The 19984-nt window shown below is 43.0% G+C and overlaps 1 protein-coding gene across 2 annotated transcripts; it reads right to left on the bottom strand.

Annotated features, from left to right (window-relative positions):
• Positions 1-881: 881 nt before the first annotated feature.
• Positions 882-4275, bottom strand: C3H11orf87 (chromosome 3 C11orf87 homolog). Of its 2 annotated transcripts, none has more exons than XM_042456362.1 (2): positions 4142-4275; positions 882-2582 (listed from the first exon to the last, which is right to left on the bottom strand). In XM_042456362.1, the coding sequence occupies exon 2, from the start codon at positions 2465-2467 to the stop codon at positions 1985-1987; it is 483 nt and encodes a 160-aa protein (XP_042312296.1). In that variant the 5' UTR covers positions 2468-2582; positions 4142-4275; the 3' UTR covers positions 882-1984. The 2 variants fall into 2 exon arrangements, with proteins under 2 accessions (XP_042312296.1, XP_042312297.1); XM_042456363.1 differs by lacking the exon at positions 4142-4275 and adding an exon at positions 2691-2883.
• Between the last annotated feature and the right edge of the window lie 15709 nt (positions 4276-19984).

The following is a 19984-nucleotide window of genomic DNA, read 5'->3' as shown; positions in this document are numbered from 1 at the left end:
AATAAGTCCCAGTGTGTTCACTGGAATTTAGGGCTAGAAATTTACATCACAGTATTATGAATGTGGACTTAAATGTATGTCCCAATGACAATTTGTACACTGGTACATAATCCCAATTAAACAAGGATAGTATGACAGCACATATTTAACTCTCATCCTTTGGAATCAATGGAACTTTCTTTTGTTGTTCTATGCCTTCAAGTCATTTCCAACTTATGGAGACCCTAACATGAACCTATCATGATATTTTCTTGGAAAGATTTGTGCAGAGGAGATTTGTCATTGCTCTCCCTTGAAGCCGAGAGTCACCTAGTGGGTTTTATGGCCGAGTTGGGAATTGAGCCTTGGTCCCCAGAATCATAGTCCAACACTCAAACTACTATGCCACACCAGTCCTCTTAAAAGTTGTTAAACCAAACAGGGCTTTTCCTTTGTTATTAATATCAACAACATACAGCACAGGCAGCCACTCAGTTGGTATCCCCAAGTAATTTGTGTGTTTTTTCCTCCTAGAGAAAACCACACCAACCTCTGAAATAATTAACTTTGTTTTAATAGAGGACATTTTGAGACACATCCTCTTTAGGTATAGATTCACAAGTGAAGAGAAGGAAGGAAGGAACAGACAGTATGCTGTCACCATAGTAAGAGGACAGGAAGATGCCAAAATATATATCCCAGTCAGAACAGCAGAAGAGTGCTCCGCAGTATATCAATCCTAAATTCCTTTTTCAGAAGGGCAAACCATAAGTCAAGATAGATCCTAATATATTGTAAAGGAGGGTGAATAAGATGTACCATGGAAAGGATTTCCTACAATGCCAACACTGTGACAACTTTTCTGAAAGATTGAATGATAAAATAAGTTACTGCACAGCACCTTGGTCTTAGTCACCACAAAAGATATCTTTTTCCAGATTTAATATAAGAAAAAGGCTATTACACTTGAAAATGCCGAGAGAGAGAGAGAGAGAGAGAGAGAGAGAGAGAGAGATACAGCTCAAAACATTCCTTTGGAGTAAAACCCCCATTCCTTCATATAGATATTGATACAGATATAGAAGCATAGTTAAACTGTTTGGCATTCGCAGCTTTGCAGGGCGCAGGGTATATAATACTGCAGAGGGAGAAAGAGAAAGCGAGAGAAATAACATTTTTTTTAAAAAAGAAAAGAAAGGGATTTGGCACTGGGCAGTGGGAGGTCATCTTTTACTTACTTTAAGCAGGGGCAGATATTTCAAAATGAAACAAAAGCTAGTCTCTGAAAATGACAATGGTCTTGTTTTTAAAAAGAGGAGGAAGAGATAACAATTATTGATAGGAGAAATCCTACAGAAAGGTCAGCTTCTTTGTTCATTGAAAACTAGGCAAAGGACAATCCCACTTCACAATGCCACTGAGAGAAAACTCTAAATGCGTGTTTATGCGTGTTTAGAAGTCGTCTTTCCCTTTCTGTTACATTCCCACCCCACCCCCTTCAGCTCTCTCTCCCCCTTTTCTCATTCTGGTCAATTGATTTAAAAACAGTCCTTTAAATACCATGACGCTTATATAGAATTCCCAGTGAAAGAGGATCGGGAAATAGAGACTTGCTGTTCTGTATCGTCTGGATTGCTTATGTGTGTACATTGCCAATGTACTGCTTGCACCATTTCTTTCAGGGCAGGTTATTTTTATATTTGGTAGCACTGTGCAGCTCTCCCCCACCCTGCCCCCGCCTTTTCTGAAAGGAATAAATAAAGACACATCCTTTCCCCTTGCAAAAAAAAGTCAACGAAAAACGCAGTGCAATTTGTCATGCGTTTGGATTCTGGTTCGCTGGTTTGTTCTTTCGCCGTCGGTTGTAACAGTAATAATATTTGTTGTCGTCTTCGCCAAGATTATTATAATAATAAGGGCTCAAATATGTACAAGCACCAAATGCTGTCTTTTGGTGAAGTCCCCACACACAAACACACACAAAAAAAATAATCAGTAAATAAAATCAAGACAATACCACCGTTTGCAAAAGCCCTGGAGTGTCTGATTCCATGTCCAAACATGAGGTTTCAGGGTGCAAGTTCTGAGGTTCTGAGGCAGGACACTGGACACTAGAATCCCGAGTGGTTCTTCCCAGTCTGGCCAATTCTCTCCCTTGCGGTATCTCATAGGACTCACCCACCCGAGCACTGGTGGTACTGGTGGTACTGGTGCTGCAGTGGTCGCGTTCATATTCCTCCTGAGCCTTCTGCATTTTCCGCTTCTTCATCTTCCTCTTGTGGACATGAAAAGTGATGAGGGAGAGGAGGATGAGGCAGAAGATGAGGGCGACCAGCACAATTAGAACAAAAGTAGATGAGAAGGACTGGAAGAGTTGCCCCATTTGCGTGATGCAGGTGGTGCTGCTGGCATTGGAAGAGCCAGATGTCCTATTCAAGAGACAGGGGGGCAGGGAGAGCCTCAACTCCTTGGAGAGCTTGGCACTCATTGAGGAGGCTTGCTGTGAAGGTGAGGATGAGGACCGTTCTTTTCGCTCCCTGCAGAGACTAGGATGCTGGCGAGGATGCTTCACGTGCCTTCGCTAGAGCAAAGCAAGGTCCAGCCTGGAAAATAAAAGGAGGAGTGTTCTACCATGGCTCTTCCAAAAAGAAGGGAAAAAAAGAAGAGGAGGAGGAAGAAGAACAAGACACAGCCTCAAACAACCTTCTTACCTTCTGTGATTTCCCCCCTTAACATCCTTGCCCCAATAGGGATCCTCACAGCCACAACATTCCCTTGGAAGGAATCTCAATGCAAACACACTTCACTGGGGAGACTTGGAATAACTGTAGCAGTTGAGATTTCCAAATGCAAGGCAATGCCTTCCACAAGGGAGGTGGCATCATAGCCAGCCCAAGGAGGAAAGAGACTGAGAATGAATCTATCTATCTATGAGAGAGAGACTGAGAGAGTGCCTCGTTTAATGAAATTAATGTTTAGCCTAAATGTGTATGTGCGCGCACACACACACAGACAGAATATCCATCCCAGAGGAACTCCAAAGCTCAGGGGGAAAAGAGACTGAAGGAGAGGTCTCTTTTAATGGATGCACACACACACACATATATACATATATACACACATGCACAATATCCAGCCCAAGGGGACCCTACAGCCCAAGGAAAAAGAGAACAAGAGAGAAGAGATAGAGATATATATTCCTCAGTTTCTTTTAATGGAGTTAGTGTTTAACCTAAATCAATACACACATACATACATATACATACACATACATTTGCATACACGTATAAATATATACACACATGCATATATATTTACACACACACACGCACACACACACAATATCCAGCCCGAAGGTACCCTGCGGGAAAAAGAGAACCAGAGAGAATATTTAGAGATAGACATATAGTATATGGTCCTCTCAGTCTCTTTTAATGGAGTTAATGTTTACACATACACACATGCGCACGCACACACACATATATAAACTAGATAGATAGATAGTTCTATCTTCTATCTATCTGTCTATCATATACATACATAATGCACACATCTACATACACATATACAAATACACATACACACTAGATAGAAAGATAGACAGACAGCTGTATCTTTTATCTATGTATCATATACATACATAACATAACACACACATCTACATACACATATACATATATACACATACTAGATAGATATCTGTATCTATCTATTATCTATCTATCTTATACAATCACAATACACACATCTACATATATATATACACACACACACACACACACACACACTACATAGATAGATAGGCAGATTGCTCTATCTATCTCTCCCTCCCTCCCTCTAATATGTCCATTGGAAAAGGCACCTTAAAACGTGGGGAAGTCTTGGCAAGCTCCTTCTGGCAAATTACTCAGCAGCAGCAGCAGCCGCCCTGCCCTGCCCTGCCCAGCCCTTCCACCCCTCCTTTCCCACCATCACCTCTTCCTCCCCAACCAAACTTTGGAGACTTGGGCAGTTGCTCCTCTGCCTAGTTGGGGGGCTTTCCCCCTGGAGCCGGAGACCGCAGGAGACCGCGAGAGGGAGCCTTGGCTAGGTCTGCAGGGGCTGAAGCTGGTGCCGAGGAGGAGGGCAGGGTCCATTCCCCTTGGCCCTTGCCTTTCCTTACCTGAGGACTCTTTGCAGGGAGGGAGGGAAGGCAGCAAAGGGCCCAGAGCCGGAGCCCCAGCAGGAGTGGCGCCCAGCGGCTGCGGAGGAGAGGAGCGCGGAAGGCAGGCAGGCAGGCAGGCGCCTCTCTCTGCCTCCCGGAGCCCGGCAGAAGAGGAGAAGAAGAGCCAGCCAGGGCCCTGACGTCACCAGGAAGCCCCTCCCAGCAAGGAAGCCCCCCCCCCCTGAGCCTGAGGGGAGGGAGAGGGTCTCTGTCTCTCTTCTCTCTCCTTGGCCAACCAACTCCATGCCTTTGTTGCTGGGGGCCTTCAAGGCCTTCCCCACTTAGTTAGTGGCCACTTTAGTTGATCTTATTTTTATCCCGCCTTTCTCCCAAGTTGGGACCCAAGGCGGCTTACTGTATGTGTGTGTGTTTCATCCGGGAGAGAAGTGACCAGTGGGGTCCCACAGGGCTCTGTCCTGGGCCCAGTGCTATTCAACATCTTTATCAATGACCTGGATGACAGAATTGGAAGCATACTTATCAAATTTGCAGATGACACCAAATTAGGAGGAATAGCTAATACTCCAGAGGACAGGATCAAAATTCAAAATGACCTGAATAGACTAGAGAACTGGGCCAAAGCAAAATGAAATTCAACACAGGGAAATGTAAAGTACTGCACTTAGGGCGGAAAAATGAAATGCACAGATATAGGATGGGGGACACCTGGCTTAAGGAGACAACATGTGAAAGGGATCTAGGAGTCTTAGTAGACCACAAGTTGAACATGAGTCAACAGTGTGATGCGGCAGCTAACAAGGCCAATGCGGCTTTAGGATGCATCAATAAAAGTACAGTATAGTGTCTAGATCAAGAGAAGTAATAGTGCCACTATATTCTGCTCTGGTCTGGCCCCACCTGGAATATTGTGTCCAGTTCTGGGTGCCACAATTCAAAAAGGACATTGAGAAACGAGCGTGTCCAAAGGAGGGCGACTAAAATGGTGGAGGGTCTGGAAACCTTGCCCTATGAGGAAAGCCTTATTAAGCTGGGTATGTTTAGCCTGGAGAAGAGAAGGTTTAGAGGTGTTTAAATATTTGAAGGGTGTCATATTGAGGAGGGAACAACCTTGTTTTCTGCTGCTCCAGAGAACAGGACCCAGAACAATGGATGCAAGCTACAGGAAAAGAGATTCCACCTCAATATTAGGAGGAACTTCCTGACATTAAAGGCTGTTCGACAGTGGAACAAACTCCTTCCTCGGAGTGTAGTGGAGACTCCTTCCTTGGAGGTCTTTAAAGAAAGGCTGGATGGCCATCTGTCGGGGATGCTTTGATTGAGAGTTCCTGCATGGCAGAATGGGGTTGGACTGGATGGCCCTTGTGCTCTTTTCCAATGCTAGGTTCTATGATTCTATGACTTGGCCAATGTCAAGCAGTGAGGTGCCATGGCCAAGCTGGGCATCCAACCCTGGGCTCCAGAGTCATGCTGCCCCTCTCCATTTTGCCTCAAATGTCCTTTTCCTAGCCCAAGGGCTCCCTGGCAATACAGTATGTCCTTCTTAACCAGAACCTATTATCCATCCCCAATGGATAACAAAATCCATAGATGCCCAACTCCCATTAAATACAATGGCATAGCAAAATGGTGTCCCTTATATAAAATGGCAAAACCAAGATTTGATATTTGGAGTTTATACTTTTTTTTTTAATATTTTCAAACCATGGATGCTTGAACCTGTGGATAACAAAATCCGTGGATAAGAAAGGCCAACTGTATACACATTTGCAGCTTTGACTTTTGAGGATTTGATTATTCACAGATTTTATTAATATGTTCTATCTTAGAATATCTAAGCCCTCCACAGCAGCTCTGTGGCCAACTTTAAGCCAAAGTCGCACTAAAGGACCTAGAGCTTCCCAGAGAAGTGTTTGCTCAGGTAAAAACATAGTGGTTTTGTTGTTTGCGCTTTTCCCACATTCACTGGGGTCCTGTGCCCCTAGCCACAGCAAATGTGGAGGGATGAGTGTACTGAGACTAAGAACACCTAAAATCCACAAAAACAGTGATACCTTGATGGGAGTAGAGTGGCCAGGCGTCCTCCTTTTCCAGGACCTGCCCTGCATTTCAACCTTCTGTCCAGGAGGAATTCCAGAATGTCCTCCATTCTGAGCAGGACTAAGACACATGAATTTTCAATTCTAAGAGTGTTTCAAGCTTTTATTTGGTCACATCCTACATTTTGCTTAAGTATCCTATATTTAGACCTTCTGTCCAGGAGGAATTCCAAAACGTCCTGCAGCTTGAGTAGGACAAAGAAGCATGAATTTCTGTTTCTATGAATGTTTTGAGTTTTTATTCAGTCACGTCCTACATTTTGCTCGAAGGCCCTATACAGTATTTCGAACTTCTATCCAAGAGGAATTCCAAAATGTCCTCCATTTTGAGCAGGACTGAGAAGCATGAATTTATATGAGTGTTTTTCACTTTTATTTTATTCCCACTTTCCCTCAGCTGTTCCCTTCAGCCCTTGCCTCTGCTTAGCCCAAATGCTCCCTAGCATACAAAGGAAATAAAAATACTGAAGATTCTTGTGTTGTAGTGTGCCTTCAAGTCATTTCCGACTTATGGTGACCCTAAGGCGAACTGATCATGGGGTTTTCTTGGCAAGTATCTTCTGAGAATAATAATATCCAAAATCCATAAACAGTTATACTTTATGGGGCCAAGCAAAATGCATAAACTATATGTTACAAGCTTTCAAAGCTCCATCATCTTCTATATCAGGCAAAGGTGTTAAAAATCATCCAGGGACCGGGGGGGGGGGGGTGTATATGAAGATGTTAGTCACAGGCCTTCATTTTGTCAAGATGCTGTTGGCGGTGTTCTGAGTATGGAGGGAAATCTATGCAGACAAGTCACTCCTGGCTATGTGGTTTGTTGCTAACTGGCCCTGTTGACTCCAACCCATGGTGACTGTGGATGAAACATCTCCAAGACCCCCTGCTTTCCACTGCTCTGCTTAGATCTTGCAAATTCAGACCCATGACCTCCCTAATTCAGTCCATCTATCTAATGTGTGGTCTTCCTTTCTTCCTTCTTCCCTCTATCTTTCCTTAGGTTATTGTCTCTTCTAGTGATCCATGCCACATCCATGATGTGGCCAAAGTACGATAGCCTCAATGTAATCATCTTGGGCCCGTTACAGACCGCCTAAAAGGGGCGGTCTCAGGCCGCTGCCGGTTGCAGCACGGAGGAGTCGCAGCAGCCAAACCACGCAACTCCTCCGCGCTGCAAAGAAGGAGCGCAAAAATCGTGCTCCTTCCGGCAACTCGGAAGAGACGCCGCAAGTGCCAAAGCACGCACTTGCGGCGTCACTTCTGGGCCGTGACGTGTGGACGCAGAGCGTCCGTTACGTCAAAATGGCGGCGGCCGTGTGGAACGGCCGCCATTTGTTACGGACTCTGTCCGTAACAGGGTAAGGGGCGTCTGGAAGAGACGCCCCTTTTTCAAAATGGGACAACCTAAAGACGTCCCTTATGGCGGTCTGTAACCCGCCTTGGCTTCCAGGGAGAGTTCTGGTTAGATCTGTTAAAGGACCCATTTGTTTGTCTTTTTGGCTGTTCATGGTATCCTTAGCACTCTTCTCCAGCACCACATCTCAAGTGAGTTGATACTCTTCCTCTCTGCTTTCTTCACTTTCCAGTTCTTATATCCGTACATGGTGATGGTATATACAATGGATTGGACTTTAGTGTTTAGTTGTACATCTTTACTCCTTAGAATCTTTTCTAGTTCTTTCATTGCTGCCCTTTCCATTCCTAGTCTTCTCATTTCTTTGCTCCAGTCTTCGTTCTGATCAATGTTTAATCCAATGTAGCAGAATTCTTTATCTATTTTGATTTTCTCGTTGTTTAAGTTGAATTTATTTAAACCCTCCATGTCATTATTTTCATTTTCTTTATATTCAACAGTAACCCTGCTTTGCACTTTGTTCTTTGACCTTCCTTAATACTTGTTCCGAGTTTGTGATGTTTTTAGCCAATAGTATGATGTCATATGCGTATGTTAAAGGTCATTTACACTTACATTTTTGAGCTGAATAGATCCAGATTGCGTGATCGATGTGATACCGAATCGAAGTTCGCACTACATTTGCCCCCAAGTTGAATAAGTAGGGTGCTAGAATGCAGCTTTGCCTGAGCCTTTGCCAACCAAGAATCATTCTGTTTCTCCATATTCTGTTCTAATATGGACATGTGATCCTGGGAAACAAAGTATTTTAAAGTCCAGGAAATTTAAATTTCATTAGCTAAACAAAAAAAGGTACTTTCTTGGAGTTCCAGGATGTCCCAGTCTTCTGTGAGGCCACAAGCTATTTTATAGCAATAGCAAGTACATTTCTATACCACTTATCAGTGCACTTAAGCCATCCCTAAATGGTTTACAAAGTGTAAGCTAATTGCCCCCAACAAGCTGGGTACTCATTTTAGTGACCTCAGAAGGATGCCAGGCTGAGTTTACCCCAAGCCCCTGGCTGGGATTGAACTGGTGAGTGAGTGGCTGTAGTACAGGAATTTAAACACGGTGCCATCAGGGGTCCCTTTATTAGTCTGAGAACAATGAATTTCTCAAAAAGCCTCCATGCTTTTACATTAGCAAAATTTTAGGTGCTGTTAGGTAAAACATGCCAATTGCAGTCATATTTTTTTTAAAAAAATAAGCCTTTGCTGGAGGTGTGTGTGTGTGTGATGTGCCTTCAAGTCATTTCCAATGGTGATCTTAAGGCTAACCTATCATGGCATTTTCTTGCCAAGATTTGTTCAGAGAAGGTTTGCCATTGCCTTCCCTGAGGCTGAGAGAGTGTGACTTGCCCAAGGTTACCCAGGGGGGATTCATGGCTGAACTGGGAATCAAAAACAGGGTCTCCAAAATCATAGTCCAACACTCAAACCACTACGCCACAAAGTAGAAAGATCAAATAGTAAAATCCCTGTCCATTGGATTCCTGCGTTTGTTTTTTCTTTTTTTTTTTTTTTTTTTTTTGCAGCAAAAATGTGGTATCTTCATAACTAGGAAATGTTGGCCGTATAGCAAAGTACAATAACATCCAAATCCACAAGATAGTGATGCCTTTATTGGAACAACCACAATGCATAAAAATATGTTGCAAGCTTTTGAAGCTCCACTGGCTTCTCATCAGGCAAAGATGTTAAAAATAAGAGAATGGTAGAAAAATACTGAAAAATACCCCTATTCAATAATTCCTACAGCCATAGAACCCTCAATGTTCCTTCAGGGAAAATAAAAGCTATTTTGTAATGCCTCCCAAATCATATTCACCTCAGCCAAACAATCATTAACTTTCCCTTTAAGAGTAAAAACCCACCTTTCCCATTCTGTTTGAACCAAACAATGAACCTTATTCTAAAAATCCTACTTGTAAGGTTGTGTCTGCCCAACCCACAGACAAATTGCTAAACACCCCACCCCAAATCTGAGCTCTACAGCTACAATTCCATTCCAAAACCCATTTCTAAAATGAAAGATGCCATTCAGGACCAAACATCTGTACTTAAACTTGGCTCAGGAAGACCGTTGTTGGACTAGTGTGAAAGGGTGCAATTCTTTATGCTGCAATTCCTAATTAATTAATTAATAATCATAATAATAATTTATTTATACCCCACTTCTCTGTCACAGGAATAACCAATTTGCTTGTTCAGGGTTAGGTCCTATGAAGTTTTATGGGGTTTACTCTCAGGTACATATGCTTAGAATTCCAACCATGGAGAAGAGCTGTGTGCCAAGTTTTGATTTCAAAATTGATGTTTATGGAGTGAATGTGTGTGTGTTTATGCTTTCAAGTTGTCTGTTTACTTATGACAATCTCATGGGTTTCATAGGGATTTTCTTAAATAAGGAATATTCAGAAGTGGCTTTGCCAGTTCCTTCCTCTGAAGTATAGCCTATAGCACCTGGTTTTGTTTAGCAATGCCCAGTAAATTCTGGCAAGTTAGGATGTAGGAATGACACAACAGTAGTGTGACAAGATTTAAATTTGCAGAGACAGAAGAAGCAAGTAAATAAAGGGCAGCTTCTGTAATTAAGGAGAGTCAGGCAGATGCTTCAGGTGGCAATTTCCAGATGGCATTGCAAGGGCACTAGTGGCAGACTCCAGGCCATGTCCCTCTGTTTTCCAGATGGTTGACTATACTTAGACTATCTTTAGCCCCACTGACTTTAGCAACTCCACAGTAAGTACTGAACTTAGGATCAATCTCCAGACTGACTTCTTGCACGCATTCAGTCACAGTACACTAAGGGCATCTGTGTTGCTTTGAGAATATCTAGGATACAGTTTGTTTGTTTTTTTAAAAAAATTAAACTAAAATATATGTATGCTGTGTACACATGAGCTCATAAATGAATAGAAGCAAAATCTTTAAAGTGCCTGGGAGCAAGAGGGAGAGAAGGTCCTAGAAAACTGACATGATCACAGATAGTAAAGAAAACTAAGCATCTATTTGCCTTCTGTTTCCCCTTTAATATAAATAAGAATAATAATATTATTATTATTATAATATATTATAATAATATTATTAATATTATAATATAATTAATAATAAAACAAAATTAATTATTATTAGGGGTAGTGTGCAGAAACATCTGGTAATTATTCTGCTTTCTACTGCTGCTGCTGTGTATTCCCTTTTTCATTACTGAACTTTAATGTTTGTTGTTTGTCCTCTGTCTGTCCCCTTCCCATGCCACTCCTCTTCATATTACATGCAGAAAAAAGTTTGGTTCAGAATCAAGGCTTCTTTCTTTTTCTCTTATTTGCCTAGCTCTTATTCTTTCTATTATTTGCCAAGCTCTCATGTTGTATTGAGGAATGGATTCAACTGAGGAAAAGAAATTTCTCCAAAACATTAGGAAGAAATTCCTGACAATAGGGGCTATTTGACAGTAGAAGCTGCTGTCTTGGAGTGTGATGGCATCTCTTCTTTGGAGGTTTTTAAACAGAGGCTGGATGTCCATCTGTTGAGAATGTTCTGATTGTTCAGAGCTGGCATGGAGCTGGACTGGATGGCCCTTGTAGTCTCTTTCAACTCTATGATTTTATTATTCTAACCCAGAGCTCCGCAAATTCTGCAGACCCAGAGCTGTAAGAAGTAGTGTTACAACCTTGGTGGGGGTCACCCAGTGTGGTGACCCCCCTCCAGACTGCTGCTGAAGTCTCTGAGGGCCCTTCAGAGCCTGACGTGGCTGCCGTGCCAGACTCTGAAGGGAAAGAACTGCCCCCCAGCAGTGGCCACTGCTGAGGGAAACAGTTCCATGGCCTCCAGATGGCCATTTGGGATCCGGCACTGCTGGTCAGGGGAGCAGTCACACTGGATCTCAAATGAAAGGCACCGCCTGCCCCAGCAGTAGCTTGTGCTGTGCGGGGCAGTGCTACAACTCCAGACAGCTGCTGGGCAAGTGAGAAAGGGACACAACACCCCTTTCTTGTTCTCCAAGCAGCAATACCAGTCCTACTCAGTATAACACCTCGCTGGGTGTACACTCCCTTCTGGAGTGCCACCCTGTGGAGTCTGCATCCACTGCACCTCCCTAGTGATGACAATGGCTGTAAAAAGAATACTTCATTAGAAGGCAAAATATAGTAGCATTATTTTCCAGTTTTTATGATGTCGGTTATTACTCATGAATAGAGAATTCTATGCATATTACTTCCACAAGGAGTTGCTGGGTTAGTATGTCACAGGAAAAACAATGACTGACAAATCAATATCACAGAAAAGAGTCTATTTCCAGAAGTCCATGAGGTGATAAAAAGGTATCCTGGAGCAACTTTGAGATTAACAGAGAAAAAGAAATGTCCACCATGAGCTTTTTTTGTTCCAGTCAGCTTCTTTAGATTAATCTTGGATTTCAAAGATGAATTTTACTAATAAGTATCTAATTCACTAAATCAGTAATCCCTAATTCACTGTTCACTAGTAGCTGAATGTCACTTATGGGGAAGTGGTGCATATATATGTAAGCATAAAGGTATGTTCTGTCTCCTTGATACAAGATCTTCCCCATAATGTGTATAACTGTCTTATTGTTTCAACCCTAGGCAAGTCTGTTGGGTTGAGCCCTTTTAAGGAGAGAAAGATATGTAAAGAGCTGAATCATCCAGGGATACCCCAGATTTCTTCACTAAATTTGGGACTTTCATTTTTATAAACAAAGTCTCTTGCTTTTTTACTTGCAGAAATATAAGGCAGAAGTTTCTCTTTTCTTCCTTCAAGAGTCTGAGTCAATAATTTTGAAGACATTGAGATGATGGGCACACACATAGCATTTATTAAAATATAACTTTCAAATTATATAACAACTGTATCACTAAAAATCTATGTAGCAATGTATATCTCATTTCTTTGCTATTCTGCACTGACTTGCAACACACAACACCTTGTGTTTCCTTAGGCCTGCTGTGACAACATGTTTGTTTTTGTTGTTGTTAGCTGCCCATGAGTCAACTCCAACTCATGGTGACCCTGTGAATAAGACATCTCCAAGTCTCTGTCCTCCACTGGTCTGTGTCATGGCCAGCCAGGCTGAAGACTCAGAGGACTTGGATGAGTTAGTCCCACAGGTGCAGGTGGAACCTGAGCCAGAGCCAGGCCCCAGCTCTGCCCTGCCAGGCCCTAGTTTTGCTCTACCAGCTCCAGCAGAGTCGGCTGAGCCACTCCCTAGCTCTGCTTTGCCAGCCTCAGCAGAGCCTGTGACTCAGCAGCCCAGCCTCCCCCCAGCAGAGAGTCCAGGCCTGGGAGACACAGAGGAGCAAGACGAGCCAGTACCTACCTTCAGCCAAAGAAGGACAGAAAGGGCGTGCCTCCAGCATTCCCAGAGGTTATATGAGAAACGCTCACCAATCACCAAACAGCTGTGATAAGGAGCTGGCCTAATATAACCATCTGTGAGATGCTGTTTTCCTTGGCAAAAGCTTCTCTGACTCCCTCGGACTTTGTTGCTGGACCCCTTGCTTCCCTGACCTCAGATTAATCTAGAACTCTTGACCCTGGACTGGACTCACTGACCTGCTCTCCAGAACCCAGGACCTTGGACTGGCATCTGGTTTTGTTCTATTGCACATTGGACTGGTACTGTGCTCATAGATCTGCTTCCTTGCTGCTGCGAAGCTTTGTATTTGTTTACATTTGCCTGCCTCAGTGTTATCAGCTTCTCCATTTGACTACTTTCCATGACACTCTGTTCATTTTGCGCAGGCTCATGTCTGTGTCCTCTCTAATTGAGTCTAGCCATCTGGTGTGCTGTCTACCACTCCTTCTACCCTCTACCTTTCCCAGCACTATTGTCTTTTCCAATGAGACATGCCTTCTCATGATCTGGCCAAAGTACAACAGTTTCAATTTAATAATCTTGGCCTCCAGGGGTATTTCTGAGCTGATTTGCTCAACGATCCATCCATTTGTTTTTCTGGCTGTCCACAGTATCTTCAGCACTCTTCTCCAACACCAGAGATTCCACCTCAACATTAGGAAGAACTTCCTGACGGTAAGAGCTGTCTGACAGTGGAACAAACTCCCTTGGAGTATAGTGGAATCTCCCTCCTTGGAGGTCTTTAAACAGAGGCTGGATGGCCATCTGTCAGGGATGCTTTGATTTGGATTCCCTGCATAGCAGGGGGTTGGACTGGGTGGCCCTTGCAGCCTCTTCCAACTCTATGATTCTATGATTCTATGATCTCACCAGATTTTCTTTTTATCTGCTTTTTTCACACTTTAGTCCTCACATCCATACATAGTGATTGGTAATACTATAGCTTAGATGAGTCTAACTTTGATGCTCAATTGCATACCTGTACCCTTTAGGATCTTCTCTAGCTCTTTCATGGCTGTCCTTTCTACTCCTAGTCTTCTTATCTCTTGACTGCAATCTCCATTCTGGGTAATGTTTGATCCCAGGTACAAGAAATCTTTGACTATTTCAATTTCCTCATTGTCTAATTCAAATTTATGTAGGCCCTCCATAGTCATTATTTTTGTTTTCTTTAGGCCTGCCTTTGCACTTTCTTCCTTGACTTTCCTTAGTAATTGTTCCAAGTCATTGATGTTTTCTGCTTATAATATTGTGTCATCCGCATATCTTAGATTGCTGATGTTACTTCACTCTTCCTTCTTCTGAGTCTAGCCCTGGTCTTTGTATGATATTTTCTGCATACAAGTTGAACAAGTATAGTGATAATATGCAGCCTTGCCTGACTCCTTTACCTATTGGGAACCATTCCGTTTCTCCACATTCTGCTCCGACAGTAGCCTCTTGTCTTTATAGATTTCTCAGCAGAACTATCAAGAGTATTGGCACTCCCAGGTCTTTGAGAGAATTCCATAGCTTTACATGATCGATGCAGTCAAAGGCTTTGCTATAGTCTATAAAGCTCATGTTGGTGTTCTTTTGGGATTCCTTGTTGAGCTCCATTAGCCATTGTGTGTTTGCAGTGTGGTCCCTAGTGCCTCTTCCTTTCCTGAACCCTGCTTGTACCTCTGGTGGGATGAGTCTCATGATTGGAATGTGGAAATAGAGGGGTATAACCTTATTAAGAGAAATAGGCCAAACAGGAAAGGAGGAGGAATAGCACTATATGTCAGAGATATTTACACCAGTGAAGAGATCCTGGACATCAATCATGGAAGCCAGGTGGAGAGGATCTGGATAAGAATCAAAGGGGAGGGAAACAACAAGGATGTTACGGTGGGAGTCTACTACAGACCCCCAAGTCAGACTGAGGAATTGGATGATATCTTTCTAGAACAGATGACCACACAGTCAGAAAAGAGAGATGTAGTAGTGATGGGCGACTTCAACTATCCTGATATTTGCTGGAAGTCAAACTCAGCAAAATCCTCAAGGCCTAGCAAATTCCTCACTTGCCTAGAAGACAATTTCATGGTCCAAAAGGTGGAAGAGGCAACAAGGGGGTCAGCTATTTTAGATCTTATCCTAACCAACAAGGATGACTTGGTTAATGGGGTGCAAGTAGTGGGATCATTAGGTGGAAATGACCATGTTCTCCTGGAGTTTGTAATACAGTGGAAAGGAGAAGCCAGGCATAGTCAGACACACATCCTAGACTTTAGGAGAGCGGATTTCAGTAAACTTAGAGAAGTATTGAGGGCGATTCCATGGTCAGAAATACTAAAAGGTAAAGGAGTTCAGGACGGATGGGAGTTTCTCAAAAGGGAGATACTGAAGGCACAATTTCAAACAGTTCCAGTGAGAAAGAAAAACGGGAGGTGTCTCAAGAAACCAGGATGGATGACTAAGGAACTTTCAACTGAGCTAAGTTTGAAATGGAACATGTATAAGAAATGGAAAAAGGGGGAAATCACAAAAAAGGAATTCAAAGAAATAGCAGGCATGTGTAGGGGTAAAGTCAGAAAAGCTAAAGCGCAGAATGAACTCAGGCTTGCTAGAGAGGTTAAGAACAATAAAAAGGGCTTTTTTGGATATGTCCGCAGCAAAAGGAAGAAGAAGGAAACGGTAGGGCCACTGCGTGGAGAAGATGGCAAAATGCTAACAGAAGACAGAGAAAAGGCAGAATTACTCAACACCTTCTTTGCCTCAGTCTTCTCAGAAAAGGCAAAGGGTGCTCAACCTGAGGATAATGGAGCAGAGGACAGAATAGGGGAATTTCAGCACAGAATAAGTAAAGAGATAGTAGAGGAACACCTTATTAATCTAAATGAATTTAAGTATCCGGGACCAGATGAACTTCATCCAAGGGTATTAAAAGAACTGGCAAATGTAATATCGGAGCCATTGGCAATAATCTTTGAAAACTCCTGGAAAACAGGAGAGATCCCAGCAGACTGGAGGAGGGCAAACGTTGTCCCCATCTTCAAAAAGGGGAAAAAAGAGGATCTCAACAATTATCGTCCAGTTAGTTTGACATCAGTACTAGGAAAGATTCTGGAGCAGATCATTAAACAGAGAGTCTGTGAACTTCTAGAAGGCAATGCCATAATCACAAAAAGTCAACATGGGTTTCAGAGAAAGAAGTCATGCCAGACAAACCTAATCTCTTTCTTTGATAAAATTACCAGCTTGGTAGATGAAGGGAATGCTGTGGATATAGTGTATCTTGATTTCACTAAGGCCTTTGACAAGGTTTCCCATGACATTCTTGCAAACAAGCTTGTAAAATGTGGGCTAGACAAAGAAACTGTTACATGGATCTGTAATTGGTTGACCGGCCGAACCCAAAGGGTGCTCAACAATGGCTCCTTTTCATCCTGGAGAGAAGTGACCAGTGGGGTCCCACAGGGCTCTGTCCTGGGCCCAGTGCTATTCAACATCTTTATCAATGACGTGGATGACAGAATTGGGAGTATACTTATCAAATTTGCAGATGACACCAAATTAGGGGGAATAGCTAATACCCCAGAGGACAGGATCAAGATTCAAAATGACCTGAATAGACTAGAAAGCTGGGTCAAAGCTAACAAAATGAAATTCAACACGGAGAAATGTAAAGTATTGCACTTAGGGAGGAAAAATAAAATGCACAGATATAGGATGGGGGGCACCTGGCTGAATGAAACTACGTGTGAAAGGGATCTAGGAGTCCAAGTAGACTACAAGTTGAACATGAGTGAACAGTGTGATGCGGCAGCTAAAAAGGCCAATGCTATTTTAGGCTGCATCAATAGAAGTATAGTGTCTAGATCAAGAGAAGTAATAGTGCCACTGTATTCTGCTCTGGTCAGGCCCCACCTAGAATATTGTGTCCAGTTCTGGGCACCACAATTCAGAAAGGACATTGAGAAACTGGAACGTGTCCAAAGGAGGGCGACAAAAATGGTGAAGGGTCTGGAAACCATGCCCTATGAGGAACAACTTAGGGAGCTGGGGATGTTTAGCCTGGAGAAAAGAAGGTTAAGAGGTGATATGATAGCCCTGTTTAAATATTTGAAAGGATGTCATATTGAAGAGGGAGCAAGCTTGTTTTCTGCTGCTCCAGAAAACAGGACCCGGAACAATGGATGCAAGCCACAGGAAAAGAGATTCCACCTGAACATTAGGAGGAACTTCCTGACAGTAAGGGCTGTTCGACAGTGGAATCCACTCCCTCGGAGGGTGATAGAGTCTCCTTCCTTGGAGGTCTTTAAACAGAGGCTGGATGGCCATCTGTCAGGGATGCTTTGATTTGGATTTCCTGCATGGCAGGGGGTTGGACTGGATGGCCCTGGTGGTCTCTTCCAACTCTACGATTCTATGATTCTATGATTCTATGATCTCGTGTAGTTGCTACAATCTCGTGTCCCCTTTCTTGTGGATAGGGATGTATATTGAGCATTTCCAGTCTGTTGGCCAATTTGTTGGCATATTTTAGTTAACATTGGAGTTGATTCTGTGTGTGTGAATTGCAGCAGTTTGATTGGTATATCATCTGTTCCTGATGATTTATTTTTCCTAATGTCCCTTAATGCTGCTTCCACCTCACTTACTAGAGTTTGGGGTTCATCTTCGTATGTTTCTTCATGCCATGACAACATGTACACAGCAGAAAATGTCTGACTATATGCCTGCTGTTGGATGACATCCACCTGTGCATCTCTTTATAATAATCATCCATCTGAAGACACATCCAGTAGTTAGTGAGTTTCCATGGCCTCTGTTCATTCTTGTAGTTTATTCTGGAAGTAGCAAAGTGGCTAACTTCTAAACTCCAGGGAAATTCTTCACATAATTTCTATTGTATGTCCTGAATACTCTTTCCAACCTGCTACTTGTTGGGGTTGGCAGGAACATATAGAATTGCCAACACAGAATTAAATAGTGGATGTGTGGAGGTTGCAAAAGAGATATGCAAATTAGATACATAATATTGGCTTCCAAGGAGACAGGTTACCCAGGTGATGGCATACAACACCAGGTTTCAGTGGCTCCTGGCTTAAGAACACTTGTTACCTATACGAACTTAACCTGAAACAAATAATAAAGTGTATATGTTTCATATGTGTGTCTCTTCCAACCCCGGCCACCCCAAACCCTTTATTAGAACCATCGATAGCCTGCTGTGATGCTTTTAACAACTTCTTTGCTGATAAAGCCTCTCAGATAAGGGTGTCAGGGATTTGAAGGGTTAAAACACAGCACACAGGGAAATGCTTGATGTGTGTGTGTTTGGCCATGAGCATTCAGCAGAATGGCAAGGCTGATCAGCACAGCTGAAGCTCATTGTGTCAAGGACTCTTCAGTGTTCAAGTGCACGTAGCCATGGATGATGAAACCATGTGTCTGGATTGCACAGGAGACACATGACATGGTTACACACCTGAACTCACTGGGTTTGGGAGACCACATGGTCTGAAGACTATATAAACCCAGGGGTTGCAAGGGATAGCTTGTGGGTTTGAAGTAGGAGTTGGATTGGTATGTTTTGGAGTTTTAGAGATCTGGTTTTGTATTATAGCACTGTTAATAAAGAGCACTTTGGGGACTTTGTTTCTCTGGTGGTTTATCAGAAGAAGCTACAGCATCAGTTTGCTGTGTCCACGGAGGTTCCTGCATTGCTGAAGTTCCTGGAAGACATCCAGTTGCTGTCATCCCACTTGGACTCTGGAGCCACGCTTCAGCTTCTGGAAATTGCCAGCTCTGCTACAAGGGTCTGATTTAACCCCAGGACTCGTTGGAGTTGCTGACAGTGGTTGTTGGACCCCAGCAGTTGCGCTGACAAAGGGCTGATCTTGACGCTGGCTTTTTGACAGATCCTGAAGTAGAGGCATCCAGTGACTCTGGTAGCAAGGTTATTCCGGATCATTTTGAGTTTGTGAGTACCAAGGACGTAGACAAGCTCCTTGGCTGCGTGAAAAGGACGACTTGCCCACTCGACCCTTGCCCTTCTTGGTTGACCGTGCAGGGAGGAGATGCCATAAAATCGGCACTCCATCTAATTATAAACACATCTCTTCAGGAAGGTATAGTTCCATCATCTTTGAAACAGGTAATGGTAAAGCCTCTTTTGAAGAAACCTTCTCTTGATCCCCTATTAATGAGTAATTATAGACCGGTCTCTTTATTACCATTTCTGGGCAAGGTGATCGAGAGGGCAGTTGCCTTTCAGCTCCAAGCTGTCTTGGATGAAACTGATTATCTAGATCCATTTCAAACTGGTTTCAGGGCGGGCTACTGAGTTGAGACTGCCATGGTAGCCTTAGTTGATGATCTCCGTCTGGCCACCGACAGGGGCAGGATTTCCCTGTTGGTGCTCTTGGACATCTCAGCAGCCTTCAATACCATCGACCATGGTATCCTTCTGGAATGCCTGAGAGAATTGGGTATTGAACATCGATGGATTTTTGGTATGCACAGGGGTTCCTGGAACCAAAACCAAGCAGATACCAAGGACCCACTGTATGTGCTTCTTCATCTCAGGATGTCTGTTTTTTAAACCATCTGGCCATTGTGTTTCATTATTTGCTTGTTTGTTCATATTGTGGCTTAATACTCCATCCTTTGGAGTATAAACTTCTCCAGGCTGGCTTCCAAATCCAGCTCTAAAAATACCAATAAATACTAAAAACAAAATATAGCATTAAATAAAAAGCAAAATAAATGCAATTCTACCATCATTCATAATTTCTTAAAAGGATAAATGCTGAGGGAAATAATATAAAAATTAGAAAAGTCTTTGCTTGGTGCCAAGAAGGCATCAGGCTTGATAAAGTGCTCTTGATAAAATATTCAGAAAATGAGGTACCCCAACCGAGAATGACCTCCTTCTAGTTTCTCCCTTTCTCATGGCTGGTAGTAGTGGCATCTGCAGGCAAGTTAGTAAAGATT

The sequence above is a fragment of the Sceloporus undulatus genome, chromosome 3 (assembly GCF_019175285.1).
Source record: "Sceloporus undulatus isolate JIND9_A2432 ecotype Alabama chromosome 3, SceUnd_v1.1, whole genome shotgun sequence".
In the NCBI taxonomy this organism is placed as follows: Eukaryota; Metazoa; Chordata; class Lepidosauria; order Squamata; family Phrynosomatidae; genus Sceloporus; species Sceloporus undulatus.
This window is presented reverse-complemented; position numbering and strand designations above follow the sequence as displayed.

What these genes read in the sequence shown, in the direction of transcription:
- C3H11orf87 (XM_042456362.1), bottom strand. Translation starts at nt 2,467, where the DNA reads ATGAGTGCCAAGCTCTCCAAGGAGTTGAGGCTCTCCCTGCCCCCCTGT.